The sequence below is a fragment of the Nannospalax galili genome, unplaced genomic scaffold (assembly GCF_000622305.1).
Source record: "Nannospalax galili isolate Female #2095 unplaced genomic scaffold, S.galili_v1.0 scaffold43, whole genome shotgun sequence".
Classification (NCBI taxonomy): Eukaryota; Metazoa; Chordata; class Mammalia; order Rodentia; family Spalacidae; genus Nannospalax; species Nannospalax galili.
In genome coordinates this window covers 2,871,927-2,886,951 of record NW_008353342.1, presented here as the reverse complement: position 1 = coordinate 2,886,951, position 15,025 = coordinate 2,871,927, and the positions used below count along the sequence as shown (strand labels likewise).

The window sequence follows — 15,025 nt, the reverse complement described above, 5'->3', positions numbered from 1 at the left end:
CTTTGAAAGTCTGAAGAATACTTCTGCACTGCTGAGGAGTGCATGATCAGCACGTGACCATCCTTAAGATACACCCTCGGCGGGGAGGGGGGATTTCCAGGCGCCTTTATAAGCTCTGTAACACCTGCAATAAATGAGTCCCTGATTGACTAGGCTCCCCATTGCACCTGAGTGTTCCCAGTACTGGGGGAAGTGTGGGCTGGTGAACGGCGTGCTTACTCATCCCCAATCATCACTGCCCGGGGGTCGCTGGTTCGAACCCCCGGCACATGTGGAGCTATCAGTCTCTGAGCTGCCATCCAAATCATGTTCTCATCCCTGGGTTTTGAATGCCAGGCAGAGTTCTACCAGGGCTTACCATTTCAGAAGTCCTTGCCATTGGCCTCCTCGACCACCACCCGCCCAGCCACCTACCCAGGTGAGCCAGGCTGGCAGCACCTAGAAGCTGCAGTCCTACTCTTAGGGACTCCTGATGACTGTGGAACTGCAGCAGGAGAAAACCTGTAGGAGACATCCAGTTAAGTGTCCATACCTACTGGCTACAGAGCAGCAAACTCTACAACATCCAAGGCAACTCTGTACAACCCACACTGCAACCGTCACAGACCTTGCTGGGAGAATGCTGAATGAACTTCAAGGATACTGATACTGAGCTTCAGAAATGACCTTCTTCCCTCCTCAGTCCCCTGACCGGGAGGCAGGCTTCATCTCCATTCCTTGGTGGTATGAACATTTTCTAGGGGGTCTTTCTGGCAGAAGCCACAGTGTGGCTCTGGCTCATCTTCTCTACTGATGCCCTGGCTTCATGGTAAGCATGTGCTGTGCTTAGGGAGGGGGCTGAAAACTTAAGGTGCTATTTGTGCATGCACATCCCATGATCACAACCAGAAGATGGATAAACAAACATAAATAGGGCAAGAATATAAACAGACTGCATCGTGGTTGGTTTTCTGCTCCACACAAAAATGCTAATCTTCACTTTGTCAAAACTAATCAAAATCATTAAGCATTCTGGGTTAAACTTTTTCTTATTTACACAATACACCAAAATCCACCATAAGGAAAATCACATCTATCTTGGAGACTTAAAATAACTTATTTTAATTTTTTATTATTTTATTTATTTCAGAGAGAGAAAGAGAGAGAGAGAAAATGTATGCCATATGGGTGTAAGCAAAGACCTGCAGAGGTCAGAAGAGGGGGTCAGATCCCCTGGAGCTGGAGTTACAGGTGGTCGTAAGCTGCTTGACCTGCTTGCTGGGAACCAAACTCAGGTCCCCTGGAAGAGCAGCAAGCACTTAACCACTTAGCCATCTCTACAGACCCATAAATAATCTATTTTAAATTATATTCCAAATGACACAGGAAATTATGAAGCATTATTAAACACAGCAGCACACACCTGAAATCTCAGCATCTGTGAGGCTGAGGCAGGAGGACTGAGTTCTGGGCCAGCCCCGACTATACAGACAGACCCTGCCCCAAACCAAGGAGTAGGAGATTGCTCAGCAAATAAAGATGCTTGCCATCAAGTCTGATGACCAAAAGTTTGATTTCCACACTGTGGAAGTAGAAAACTGACTCATGAAAGTTGTCCTCTAATCCACACACACGAAATGTTAAAAGCAAAGCAAAACACAAGAAGCAATAAAAATTATAATGTATTTATTTAACAGCTGTTTTGTATCCAATCTGAGCCAGGCCATGACAGGCTTCAGTGGACCTACACATGAGTGTTATGGTAAATTCCCCTTCAGACAAGTCATCATGCACACATATTCTACTAGTTTTGTACACAGTGCCCCTCACCACACAAATCAAGCACTAACTCATGCAGCTTCCAAGCTAGGAAGATGTTTACTAATGCTTTTGAAAAAACAAAGTGTGATCAAAAATTTGTGCGATCAAAATTTTCTTCCAAAAAAACCTAACAATTTACATGTAGATAACATTAACAATGGACTCTTTACATAAACATTCGGGACACAAAGATGGGGGTGGGAAAAAGATAAGACAACACCAAGGAATGTGAGAGTCCAGACCCACCAAGCTGACAGGCTGAATGGGACAAGGTTTGTAAGAAGAGGTCCCCAGAGGACAGGACAGAGAGGAGGCAGAATGAGGTATCTTACCACAGGCCAGAGTGATGACATCAACAAAGTAACAGATAAACTGTCTGGAATATACTGGAAATACAAACTTATGAAAAACAACAGTCTAAAAGAAATTAGGAAATCTACTTGCTGAGCAGCTGAGGAAGTGAAGTAATTAAGAGGAAAATTAGGAGAAATTTGTGTTCCCTTGCGTGATTCATTTTCAGCCAAACAGAAAAGCCTCTCCTTTTGTTCTCACGGTCCTTTCATAGCGCCAATGAGCAAATCCACTTTTCCACACATGTGCTACTACTGAGCCATATCTGCAGCCTTTCCCTGAAAGGGCAATTTTTTTTTTTCTTTTGTGTATTTGTGGAGGTCAGAGGACAACAACCTTCAGAGGGTCTGTTCTGTCCCTCTTCTGTGTGGGTTCCAGGAACAATTCAGTCAGGCTGTTAGGTGGCAGATGCCTGTACCAGATGAGTCATTTCACCAGTCCTCTGCCCTTCTTTTAAAAAGTCTAGAGGATCTGGAGAGATGGCTCAGTAGTTAAGAGCACTGGCAGTTCTTGCAGAGGACCCAGGTTTAGTGCCCAGCACTCACATGGTGGCTAACAACTATCCATAACTCCAGTTCCACAGGATCCAATGCTCTCTTCTGACCTAGCTAGCACTGTGGGCAATGCACACACAGTGCACTTAGATACATGCAAGGCAAAACACACATATACATAAAATAAAAATAAATAAATAAAAAAATAAATAAAAAAGTCTAGAGACTAGAGAAATAGTTCATGGGGTAAAGCACTTGCTGCATAAACATGAAGATCAGAGTTTAGATCCCCAGCACCCAGATAAATGCAGGATGGGCTTCGCAGCTCACCTGTAAGCCTTGGACTTGGGAAGCTGAGATGGGTTCCCCAGGGCAAGCTACCTGGCTAGACTAGTGGAATTGGCAACTTCTGGGTTCAAGCTGCCTCAAACATAAGGAAGATACAATGTCAGTCTCTAGCCTCTACATGCCCATGTACACATGTGTATGCACCCCCCCCAGTTAGCCCCCCGACATAAACATACATGCACACATGCACACACACCACACAGATACACAAGCCAAATGATGAAAAGAAAGTCTAAGTACTAGCATGGCAGTTTTAGAGCTGATTTTAACTGCTGTGTCACATGCTCTGATAGGATTATCTTCTCAGTGGATTCCAGGGTCTTTGGGAACTGCTCTGACTTGTGACCTACGTGGTCTCCTAAGAATGCAAGTAGAAGAGTGCTGCTCTGCAGACTGACCTGAGGGCTCTGTGAAAGGGAAGTATGGGCATGTAGTCATCTCTCTCTGCTTCAGAAACACCATCCTGAGCCTGTTTTGCCCACAGGGTGAGTGGTCCCCAGGTATGGTCAGTTGTCCTTCAATGTGGAGGTCAGGGTGGGAATGAGAGGTCCCATCAAAGAGTAGCCTGACAGATAGACCACATGAATGTTTTGATGTCATGCTCTGGACCATGGCTGTGGCTGCAGCCTATTTCTTCAAAAGCCACCTCCTCCTTCTAGAAGGATCAGTGGTTTGCAGCCAGCTGGACAAACTGAGCATAAAGGCTGTAGGTAGCACCACGTTCTGTTCCATTCTCTAGACTGGTATGACACCTCAGAGTGGCTCAGTGCCACTCCAGTGCCAGACACTGTGGTCGGGTCCACCATCTTTCCCCATGAAGCTTTCTACAGTTGCTATGCAGGCTTGGGTGCCTACAATTCCATTTCTCAGCATCACAGATATTCAGTATAATTCAGTATAACTGTCACTGGGCAATTAACCCTCTGACACAAAGGAGCAAAAAGACTAGTTCTAGAAAGGAGAAAGAGAAAGTCAGGAGAAGATTAAGACAACAGAGAGGTTAGCATAAGCTAAAAATTGATCAGATGAGATGAAGCTGCACCATACACTCAGCCAACTTGCCTGAAGGCCACACAGGCAGAGTTCTAAGGAGAAAACCCACCAATGGCTGCTTAGACTCCTAGTAGACCTTTAGGTCTGCTTTTCCATGTCACAAATGACTGCCAGTGGGGCTGGAGAGATGCCTCAGCAGTTAGAAGCACTGACTGCTTGTGCAGAAAACCTGTGTTCAATTCCCAGTGAATTTGATGCCCACTTATGACCTCTTCCAGCACTGCATAACATGGCTGCACCCACCTACATGCAGGCAATACACTCATACACGTAAAATAAAAATAAGTATTTAAAGCAAATAAACAAAAACAAAAACAACTGAAATGACTGCCAGTGACAGCTAGATTCGTTGAAACAGCATACCTGGCAGACTTTTCGGGTTTTTTTTTTTTTAGTTATTTACAGTAAATACACAATAATGTGCCTTGAGGGGAAAGTGAAATATATTTTGGGACCTTTAAAGGATGCTGAATTTAGACATTTAAATGAGGGGTGCAGGATACCTATTCAAGGCATTCCGGTGCAGCGTGCACAGTGTAACGGCTTTGGGGAGTGTCTGTTGTGACTATGTGGACAAAGACCCTTAAAGTTACTTATCAACACCACAGGCGGTGAAGTTCTAGGCATGGGCCTGGGTCCCACCAACAGTAGCTCATAGCAGGAAACTAAACAAACAGGATTTGGAGGCCATCTCTGCTGCAGTGCCACAGGGTCTAGTGTTTCCTCCACTCAGGGCAGCAATGGTTCTCAGTGGCTTAGATGGGTGTCAACCCATTGCCTGCTCCAGCAGTATGCATCAAGAGCAACCCTGGGCTGGCGAGATGGCTCAGTGAGTAAAGGTGCTTGCCACCCAGCCTGGCAACCTGAGTTGGATCCCCAGGAACCACATGGTTGAGGGAGAGAATCAATTCCTGCAGGTTGCTCTCAGATCCCACTTGCATGCCACAGTACGTGTCCCCTCCACAAAATAAATAAATATAAGCTTTAAAAAAATTAAAGAGAGCAGTGAAGCAGTAGGGAGGGGAGGAATACAGGCACGGAAGCCCCGAGACCTGACTGGCAGGAGAAGAAAAACAATTTGAGGGTGCAGGTGGGGGAGCAGGCAGGTGGGGGTGTGGGCACATTGGTGGGGGTGCAGGCAGGTGTGGGTGTGGGTGGGTGTGGGCAGGTGGCTAACCAAGGCAGAGCAGTCTTTGGTGCTTGTGAGTCAAGTCCATCATCTCTGAGCAGCACCCTTCCCACAGCACACTTGAGAGACGGTTTCATATCCCCACACCCTCTGAGTCATTTAGGAGGTTTAAATGACCCCCTCACCTTACTGATTAAAATAGCAGGTGCACGTTGATGGCTTTGGAATAAGATGGAAGACACTTTGCAATCCTTATTCCAGATGCAGCCTCCCCTGCAAAAGGGCCTGTGCCCACAGATGTCACAGGTGGGTCACCTCTGCTCACGATGAGAAATAATCTCATACACACCCCACTGAACTAATGGACAGATAGCTTACAGCCCACTGGAACCATTCTGGGGTTGTCTTTTCAGGGAGAGATGGGGTTCCAGGGAATTCGTTGCCTTCTCAGCTGAGCCATCAGGAAAAGCCATGGAAACTAAAAGAAGGGCAGATTCTGCTCCCTCTTGTGCGGCCCTTCACTCTGGGTGCCTGGTAGCATTCATTACCCGCAGTTCATACTGGTCACTAGCCACCTTTCTGACTTATTCTGAGCTTTAGGAAGAAGTGTGTGGTAGCACACACCTTAAATCCCAGAACTCAGGTGGTAGAGGTAGGCAGATCTCTGACTTCCAGGCCAGCCAGAGTTACAACAGTGGGACCCTGTCTTAAAAAGAAGAAGAAAAAGGAAAAGGAAAAGAAAAAGAAATAGGTGGTTAGATAGGAAACAAGTGGTTTACCAAAATAAAGATCCGAGGCTGGGGGAACACAGAGGGCTGACCCAGGTGAGAAAGTCAGCCTGGTTGCAGCACCCGCATGGGGCCTAAGAGGTCACTACACCAACAGGAGGAGGGTGGCACCATTGCCAAGAGTAGCCAGGAGTATGTGAGCTTCTGCCCAGCTCAGAAAAGTTATGTGGGTTGAAGTGCTAACATCATAGCTTTCTAACCATGCATACCTTCTGCCGCATACTTAACCGCCTTGCTTCTGATTCTTGTATTCAGGGGACAGTAACAAAACAAGGCAAAAAACCCTTTGTGACTTTGTTGGGAAAGATTGGGTGAAATAATGCAACAGTTTAACACAGCTTCTAACACATAAAAATATTATTTTAGCTATTGCCAACCCAATCATGATAAATTCTCAGTGGACAGCTAATGTTAACACTCTTTCCTTGTATCCTAGGGGAAGAAGGTACAGGTGAGCCCAAAGAAAAGACCAAGCGCAAAGTGCTGGTCTGCTGTGATGGTTCTTTTAGTCTGTATTGTCTTTTTCTAGGTCATAATCCATAGGCCTTGACAGTAACAGGAACTGATGATCCAGGTGACTGTCATAACAAGATGCTGCCCTTCTTGGCCCAGCTGGTCTCTAAGGAACATGCTACACCCATTTCCACAGGACGATTAACAACAAACCAATGTTTAATTTATTGAAACAAACAGGAAGAGCACATTCCCACCCATCTGCCCTATGTAAATCCAATAGGTAAAGGCAGACTATTTCAGTGTTTCTCCACTTCTCTTTAATATGGGTTTAACCAAGTTTCACGAAGTTTAACTACCTTGACTAGTACAGTGCTCAGTGCCACTGTAGAGATCAAAAGACACCCTGGCTCCACACTTCCCTCTCTCTTCTACCAGTCCCCTTGCTTTCCAAGCATTCCTTCTTTCAGCCAATGGACATTTGCAGGTACTTTGTCTCTGACCTGCTATTCTTTAGCAGCTGAGCTCACTGCAGCTGAGAAAAGGACAACAGCCTGAGGGTTGTTAAGGCCCTCTTTCAGGCTGGAGAGATGGCTCAGTGGTTAAGAGCTATACTGCTCTTGCAGAGGACCTGAATTTGGTTCACACCACCCACATCTGGTGGCTCACAGCCACCTGTAACTCCAGCTCCAGGGGATCTGACACTTCTAGCCTCCTTGGCCATCTGCACACATACACATAATTAAAAATAAAATAACAATAATTAAAAATCTTTTTTAAAAAAGACCCTCTGTCTACTTTCTCACCAGGAAGCCACTTACTGGCCCTAAACAGGATGCCCCCAAAGTCACCCACAGAGCTGCACAAAGCAGCATACTACCTGCATTTTCTTTGTTCTTCAAGAATTCAAGACAGTCATCTCAGGAGCAAAGCAATGAGACGTGGAGATCAGGCCAGCCCTTGCCTGGCCCCATGATTCCTGTTCATACTGTCCTCTGTGCCCTAGCTCTGTTCATACTGTCCTGTGTGACCTAGCTCTGGAACTCACCCAGTTATCTAGCTAAAGCACAGGTTCCCCCCCTCATGGCTGTCATAGGGAGGCCGTGGCTGTGCTACTGCTCATGTTTCCTCTAACCATGGAAATGCTTCCTCCCCACCGTGCTTCCGGAAATCACTGTTCTAAGGATCCAACCTGCTTCCTGTTGGGCAAAGTCTACAACAGAAGGCAATATGACAGCATGACAGGAGAATATGGGGACCCAGGTGCTTCTGGGAGGTTATGTTGCTCCTGAAGGAGAACAATGTTGCCGGGAGGAAAGATATCCTGGGAGGAAGAAGAGATGGAGGTCTGGGGCTTGGTGTGTTGAAGGTGCCAGCTCAGGAATTTACTGTCCCTGTGAAGAGGTCAAGACAGGCTCTGAGGATATGAAGCAAGCACAGAGGACAGTGTGTGGGTTTAGAATTTTGGAAAGAGAAAGATCCACAGAAACAGATGTTAAATTTAAGCATCTTAAGCATTCCATTTTGGGAAAACCATTATAACAGGATATGATCTGAGAGAAGCTTAAAAAGCCCCTGAAAATGAGCTGTTTACCATATCCAGTAGCACCATCTAGAATGGATGTTTACCCATCTGATAAAAACCTCCCAGATCGAGGGCCTGGGGCCACCACATCAGAAGCCTCGCTTTGCTAAGTCTCTAATTAGTCATGATGCTGCTGATGGTGGGATAATTACATGCTAGCCTCACAGTTAACTGACAAAACTTTTAAAACCAGAATTCCCTGGGTGAAGCAGAGCTGAGCCTATTATGGTGTGACTTTGGGATTCAAACGTCTGTTCTGTTATTTTATAGCTTCCTCTGATTATATTATTCCACAGGAAACACATTAAGGAAACCCTGAATGCTGATAAGTCTTCACAAATTTTAATGGAGCTAAGGATCAACCTCACTGGAAGAATGCAGCTTCCTTCACAGCCTCCCTCGGGTCTCCAGGTCTGGGTCTGGGTCTAAGTTTGTGTGTGTGTGTGTGTGTGTGTGTGTGTGTGTGCGCGCGCATGTGTGTGTGCCTGCACTCATGTGCTCACATGTTCAAGCAGGTGTGTGTGCTTGTATGTGTAGTCATGTGGGGGTCATATGAGTGCTCCTGAATGTGTATGGTCATGTGTATGAACTCATGCATTTGTACACCATGCACGTGTAGGCTGCTGCATGCATGTGCTCATGTGTGTGCACTCGTATGTGTTCTTAGGCATGTGTGTACTTATGCATGTGTGCTCAAGTATATATGCGCTTATTCATGTGCTCACGTGTGTTCTCCTGCATGTTCGTGCATGTGTACACTCATGCATGTATGCTCACTCATGTGCATGCATATGCTCATATGTGTGCACTCATGCATTTGTACGTTCATTTGAGTGTATTTCTGTGTGTGCTCATACTTCTGTATATGTATGCTCACGTATGTGTGCACTCATGCATGCACATGCTCCTGTATGTGCTCATGCATGTGTGTGCTTGTGTGTGTGCTTGTACATGTGTGTGCTGGCAAGCGAACTTTGGATATAGCCTGTGGGTTTTTGTCCTGTGTAAGTAAATGTTGTGTGGAACCTTCCACAGCTTCATTGTCACAATCTGTTAACTGGGGCCACTGAGGGGCAAGTCATCCTCTCTAGCACTAGGACGGGGAAAATACCAGGTCGTGGAAGTTGCTCCATGATTGGTTTGTGAGAAGCGATGAGAATGTTCTTGGGGTTGTATTAATTACTTTTCTGTCCCTATGGCAGATGGCTGACAAATGCAACTTGCGGGCAGGGGATTTCTCTGGGCTCAGTGTCATGGTGGGAAAGGCACAGCACCACTCACAGTGGTTACATGACAGCAGTAGTGGGGCGTGGCTTGCTCAGATCACAGTGGCTGACTGGGGGAGCAGAGAGGTCCAGGTCAGATGTGGCCAGGCTGTAACTTTTAAGGACCACTATGCAATGACCCATTTTCTCCAGCCAGACCCAACCTCTTAAAGGTCCCACAACCTCTCTAAACAGTTGCACAAGTTTTCAAACACATGAGCCTGTTGAAGACATTCCATATTCAAACCACAGCAGGGTCACATGCTCAGCAACTCATAGCCTAGAAGCTGTCCTCATGCATAGCCCTGTGGTGCATAAAGCTCCAGCGTCCATGGTTGGTCCCTTCCCCTCCCCACTGGCTACAACAGAGGGTACACTCTTACCAAGGGTAAAGCACTTGTTGGCTGTCCAATACCAAACATTCTTTTTCTTAAAACTTGAAGAGATACAGGTGGATGCCAGCAGTGGGCTCTGATGATAAACCATCCACGGAAGGAAATAAAACCATCCTGAGCCTGTTTCTGAGACACAGTAACGATCTATGAAGGGAAGGGGTTGTCCCACAAAGGGGGATACACAAGAACAGATTTCAGACAGCCCACAAGGACAGACAGGCTAAATAATTTCCTGCCCCCTCCAACCCAAGGTTATAAAACTTTTTGAAGGTATGGCTTAGCTAGCCCACTGTTGCAGGCAGGCCTCCAAGGTGATACCTACTTCTGTCTGCCCCAGTCTCTCTGTGTTCTGTCCATCAAGACATGAGAAAGCTGTGCTACAAGCTCCCACTGTCACGGACCAGACACTTGTCCCTATGCCTTCCTCACCATGATATGCTGAACCCTTTGGAACTGTGAGTCAAAATAAGCCTGTCCTCAAGCAGCAAGGTGACAGGGATGAGAAGAGAAGTTAGTACAGCTGCCTGGCACCCCTCTTCCTCATCATGGAACTGTCCTGGCCAGCCTTGAGGCTGGCTATCTGCAATGCCTTCCCCTGTTCCAGGTGAACCTGGCAGTCTGAAATACTTGGCACTGCCACAAAGCCCCTAGGCGTCAAAGCACCACAACTGACACAATGAACATATTTAAGGAATTAATACTAAGTGCAAACTTCTGTAATAGGAATTAGCTCTAAGTTTCATATGTTAGCTATGAGATCAGCCTTCAGGAAGCTGGCAGTCCCAGAGGTGGAGAGGAAGTACTGGGGGAACTCACGGGAGAGAGTCATTCCCACGGAGAGAACCTGAAGAGAGAGAGAGTGGGGAGTAGGTTGTGATCCAAGGAGGCCAGAATCCTGGCAGAACTTAGGAAAGGCAGGTTGTCCAGGTACAGGAGGTGAAGGGCCTGCTACTGAGCTAGGCCCTGGGCTGGGGTCACATAGTCAGGGCTTAGAGCCTACCTTTTGTGCTTTCCAGCTATAGAATAGTCCCAAACATTAACATATATAGAGAGAACAGGTTCTCTCTAGTCCTTAACTTGGATAAACTATGTACAAATGAGAATAGACTCGTGGGCCCATCTCCACCATTTGAGCATAAAAGCTTTTTAGCACGTTCACACATTCCTTCACCTCTATTCCCTCAGAACTGTTAATCGTTCCCTTCTTGGATGCTCAGTTATCACTTGATCTGATAATGGTGAGAGCTCCGGGCACAATGCTTTCAAAGTTAGGAAGTAAGTATCCTGTATACTTGGCAATCAATTCAAAAGAGGCTGATGCTCTTGTGGGCAATACTTTCTTTGCATTTATAGGTAGCTCTGAACAATGTCACCAAAGAGAACTACATACGTTACCTAATGTTGGTATGGCAGCATGTATTCCTTCAATGTCTCCCCGACAGGAAGTGACACAGCTATGCCTGATGAGAGGTGAAGGACACAGAGGTGAGAAGGCAGTCTAGCTCTTGGCCGCTAGAGGAAGAGTTCACAAACTGAGGTTCCTCACACTAGGAAAGTGTGGCCAGGCCCCAAACTGCTGCAGGGTGGCAGCCATGGGTGCTTGGCTTCTGGCTAAGCTGGGCTTTGTCCACTGCCACCCAGAGTAGCCATTGGTAAGTCAACACCACTCTCTGGGCCTCATGTTCTTCAGCAATTAAACAATTATTTTCATGCCTGTGTCTCTATGGCTTGGCCATCTACCCACCTTGACCTCCTGCTTTCTCAGAATGTTGGATAGGTGTTGAGGCCATACCCAGCATCTAGGTCAGATGCCAGCTGGTCTTAGATATGGCATTAGAGAAGCCTCATGACTGCAGTCTCTTCATGGCTTGGAAGTGGACTGGGCCATTCTGGGACCCAGGTGTCCTGCAGACCTGGAGACCAGCCTAGCAGAAGCCACTGTTGGGACAGACAGGACAGGCTGCAAGGCCGCAGCTGCACTTGTCAAGTGACCAGGGGCTGGGAGCTGGCAGAACAGTATTTATTCATTCACATCCAGAATTCACATGAGCCATGGTTCGCTTGGCCTGTCCTATCTTTAACACTGTTTAAACTGATAACTAGTGGCACCTGTTTATTTCTTCCCAAAACACCTTTTTCTTAATGGGAGGGGGGTAGTTCCCCTCCATGCCTACCTCCTATACTCTGCCTCCTGTTTTCAAGTCTAAATTGGCTACCAAAGAATTTTTAAAAAAATGCATTTCCAGCTCATCTTGGGGAGAGCTACAGCTGGTCCCAAGGCTAGGCACTAGCATGGTTTCTGCAAACACGCATGCTTCCTCTCTTTCTATCCATAAGGCACTCTTCAATGCAAAAGCCACTCTCTACTTCCTGAGTTAGTCAGCAAACCTCAGAAACGCAGAAGAGGTAGATCCACTGAGACAGTTCTCCTCCATATGTAAACATCCCAGCACCACACAAAGCCACATATCTGAGCACCTCACTCACGACATACTGCTTGCAAGGTCAACTGTACCTAGTCACCTACCTGTCTGGCAAGAGGCTCTCTCTGATAGGTCTCAGGAACCTGATTCCACACAAGGGGATTGTAATTCCTGAGTACAGGATTCAAAGGGGGTTCTGCATATTAAACAAACACTGTGAGCAATATAAGCTCTGTAGGATACACCAAAGAAATGGAATCAAAGTCAGCCTCAATAACTGTGATCCAAGTTGAACAATACAAATATACTCAGCACAAAACTAGAAAGAACAGGAGAGAGGAGAAAACCAAGGCCCAGTTTGCCTGATAAAAATTAAAGCTGTCTTAACCCTCAGCCATCTTGTCCATAAGAACTCTCTTCCAGACTCACATTTCCCAGGGGCCATGGCCAACAAGAGTTAAGTCCAAGAAGTAGCAGACAGAGGTGTGAATGCTAAAGGGCAGAGTTAAAGAGCAGTTTCCTGGCTTTCCACCAGGGATTCCCTCCCAAGCCTGGCCCCCAAGGTTAATGTTGACCTGTGGGAAAGAGCCCTTCCCACTTTGTTGCTGCCCAACAATCACCATGTTGACTGCTCTACTAAACAAAGTCCTGTCCACTGTCTGAAAACTGTGGACCAATCAGGAAGAGGTTTTTTTCCTAGCAATGAGTTGTGAGGACATTCACTTTATCTACTACCCTTTCTGGTTATTTCTTTGAAAAAAATGGACCCCAGCTTCTTGTGTCTTGCTCCCTCTGGTTGGTTACACCCAGCTTCAGAATTTCCTATACACTTAGAGGTCTGCCTCTCCATACTTTTCCTGTCCTAAGCAGCATTAGAGACAAGCACAATTTTATGGAAGGATGGTATGTGTTTTCTTGAACTGAAACTGCTTGCAGAGAGTTTGGGGGTTCCTTCTCATGCCAGCTGAAATTCCCATTTCCCCAGCTGCACTGCCATCCTTTTCTGTCATAAGGACACCCACAGGTGACAGCTGTGTTTAGATGGGACATCCACACAAGGGCAATGTGTGCACAAAGGGAAGATGGGTTAAAAGTCACTGTAGCAATATGAGTACACAAATGGGAGGAATACATGGCCTTTCCAACTCTGGGAAACCTGTAACATATTGAAATGCATCCTGAGAAAGCCAAATGTGCTGAATGCGAGGGTGGACATGCATGAGCTTTACAGAGCTCCAGAATGTTTTCCTATCAGCAGAGGCTGAGCACTTTACAAAGGAAGAGAAGCAGAGGCTGGAGATGCAGTACTTGGCTTGGTGGAATCTCGTTATGCCACAGGGAATGAAGGCCAGCTACCCTAGCCCTGCAGCACAGCAAGAAGTATCCTTGTCCTTGACCCCTCTCTCCCTCCACAGTCCCAGCCAAACAGGAAGAGTTGATTTACTTACATATAACCCAACGCCAAACTCCCAAGTCAAAAGAAAACGCTGGATCAACACTGAAGCTTACCCCGCCTCAGAAGTAGGAGTGCGCTGGCGCTCCCTGTGGCCTCTGGGCTTGCTGTGGCGGCTCTCAGAGTTGTTCACGTGTCCTGTTCCCAGGGATGTCCCTCTGTGGGCACGGGCTGCAGAGCCATCCTCGTACCCATTCAACAGGCCTTGGCCAGCTCGGGTCTTTGTCCTCGTTGGCCGGCGTCCCTCGGGAATGTCTTCACGTGGTGCTGGGGGGTCTCGGGATGGTTTGTATCCATGAGAAATCAGGAGATCTTCCACACTGTACATGATGTAGCGTCATCAAAGCTCATGAGCTGGAACCATCGTGGTGGCAGGACCTATCTCTGGAAAGATAATCAAGCGCTACATTTGTAAAAGTCCCCTTACCTGCACCGAAGCACAGCACCCGCAGCATCCACACGGAAGGGGTGCCAGTGTACTTGTTCTGACTGAGACCAGCACCCAGGTCCTCGAGGAGGCTAGCAGCAGGATGCAGCACTGGCCCACGGGGCATGGTGGAGTCCACAACTCTCACTCTCTGAAGTCAGCCTCTTAAAGAAGAGGCTGGGATGGTGGGTGAGCTATGAAATGATGGCCACTGCCCACCCACCTCCTGCCCCACTCATATGAAAGCAGCAGGCTGAGCGGGTGAGGGCAAGAAAACAAACGCGGAAGCTGCAATTACCACTCTATGTTTCTAAAAGGAGAAGCTCCGGGGGTCCAGCTCCGTCTTATTATATGTCCTGCTTCCATGTGTACACAGACCTAGTCCTCTGAGGGGCTGGATCTTTAATCAGTACATAGCCATGACACACTTCCGTGGAGCTTCTCAGTAGAGAAGCAACTGCATGGGCAGTGCCTGGTAGGTAACCAGCAGCTGGAAATAGATTCTAAGTCTTCAGGCACACATGAGAAAACAAACAAGATGCTTGCCCCATCTGGCCCCTCAAACTCGCAATCCTCCTGCCTCAAGTTTCCAAGTCCTAGAATCACAGGTGTGTGCCAGCCAGCTGTGAAACTTTTGTGAATTCAGTTTCTTCCCAGGGATTTTGTAGAAAGTTTTGCATCTCTTAGTTAAGGGTAGCCATAGGCAGATCTGGACTGGAGACCTGCATGCTCAGCAGCTTACCCCAATATTTGTCCAGAAGCAAGAGGACCTAGGAGGGAGAATGAAGAGACCGCTGGGCAAACTGGTCTGGAGGCTGGTTCTGACTCTGGCCTGGGCTCCACAGGTCAGGGAGCTCCATCCCCTGGCCCGCTTCATTGGTGGATAGAAACAGAGTTGCTGAAGCCACAGGAACAATGACCAGGAAACTTTTTCTGGCCAGTGTGCAGGTGTGAGGAAGACATCTGTACTTCCTGTCAGTGGGAATTCTCCGAGTCCCAGCACTGCTCTGCTGACCACCTGCTCATCCACCCCCAAGTCTGTCCACCCCCCACGCCCCCAC

The 15,025-nt window shown here is 47.2% G+C and overlaps 1 protein-coding gene across 2 annotated transcripts in view; it reads right to left on the bottom strand.

The window, feature by feature from the left end:
- Jcad (junctional cadherin 5 associated) overlaps window positions 1-15,025 on the bottom strand; it is a 103,294-nt gene that overhangs the window by 27,749 nt on the left and 60,520 nt on the right. For both annotated transcript variants that reach the window (XM_008850526.2, XM_008850525.3), the window contains exon 2: window positions 13,594-13,921. In XM_008850526.2, the coding sequence (XP_008848748.1) occupies window positions 13,594-13,865 (272 nt within the window). In that variant the 5' untranslated portion in view covers window positions 13,866-13,921. The remainder of the gene's footprint in view (window positions 1-13,593; window positions 13,922-15,025) is intronic.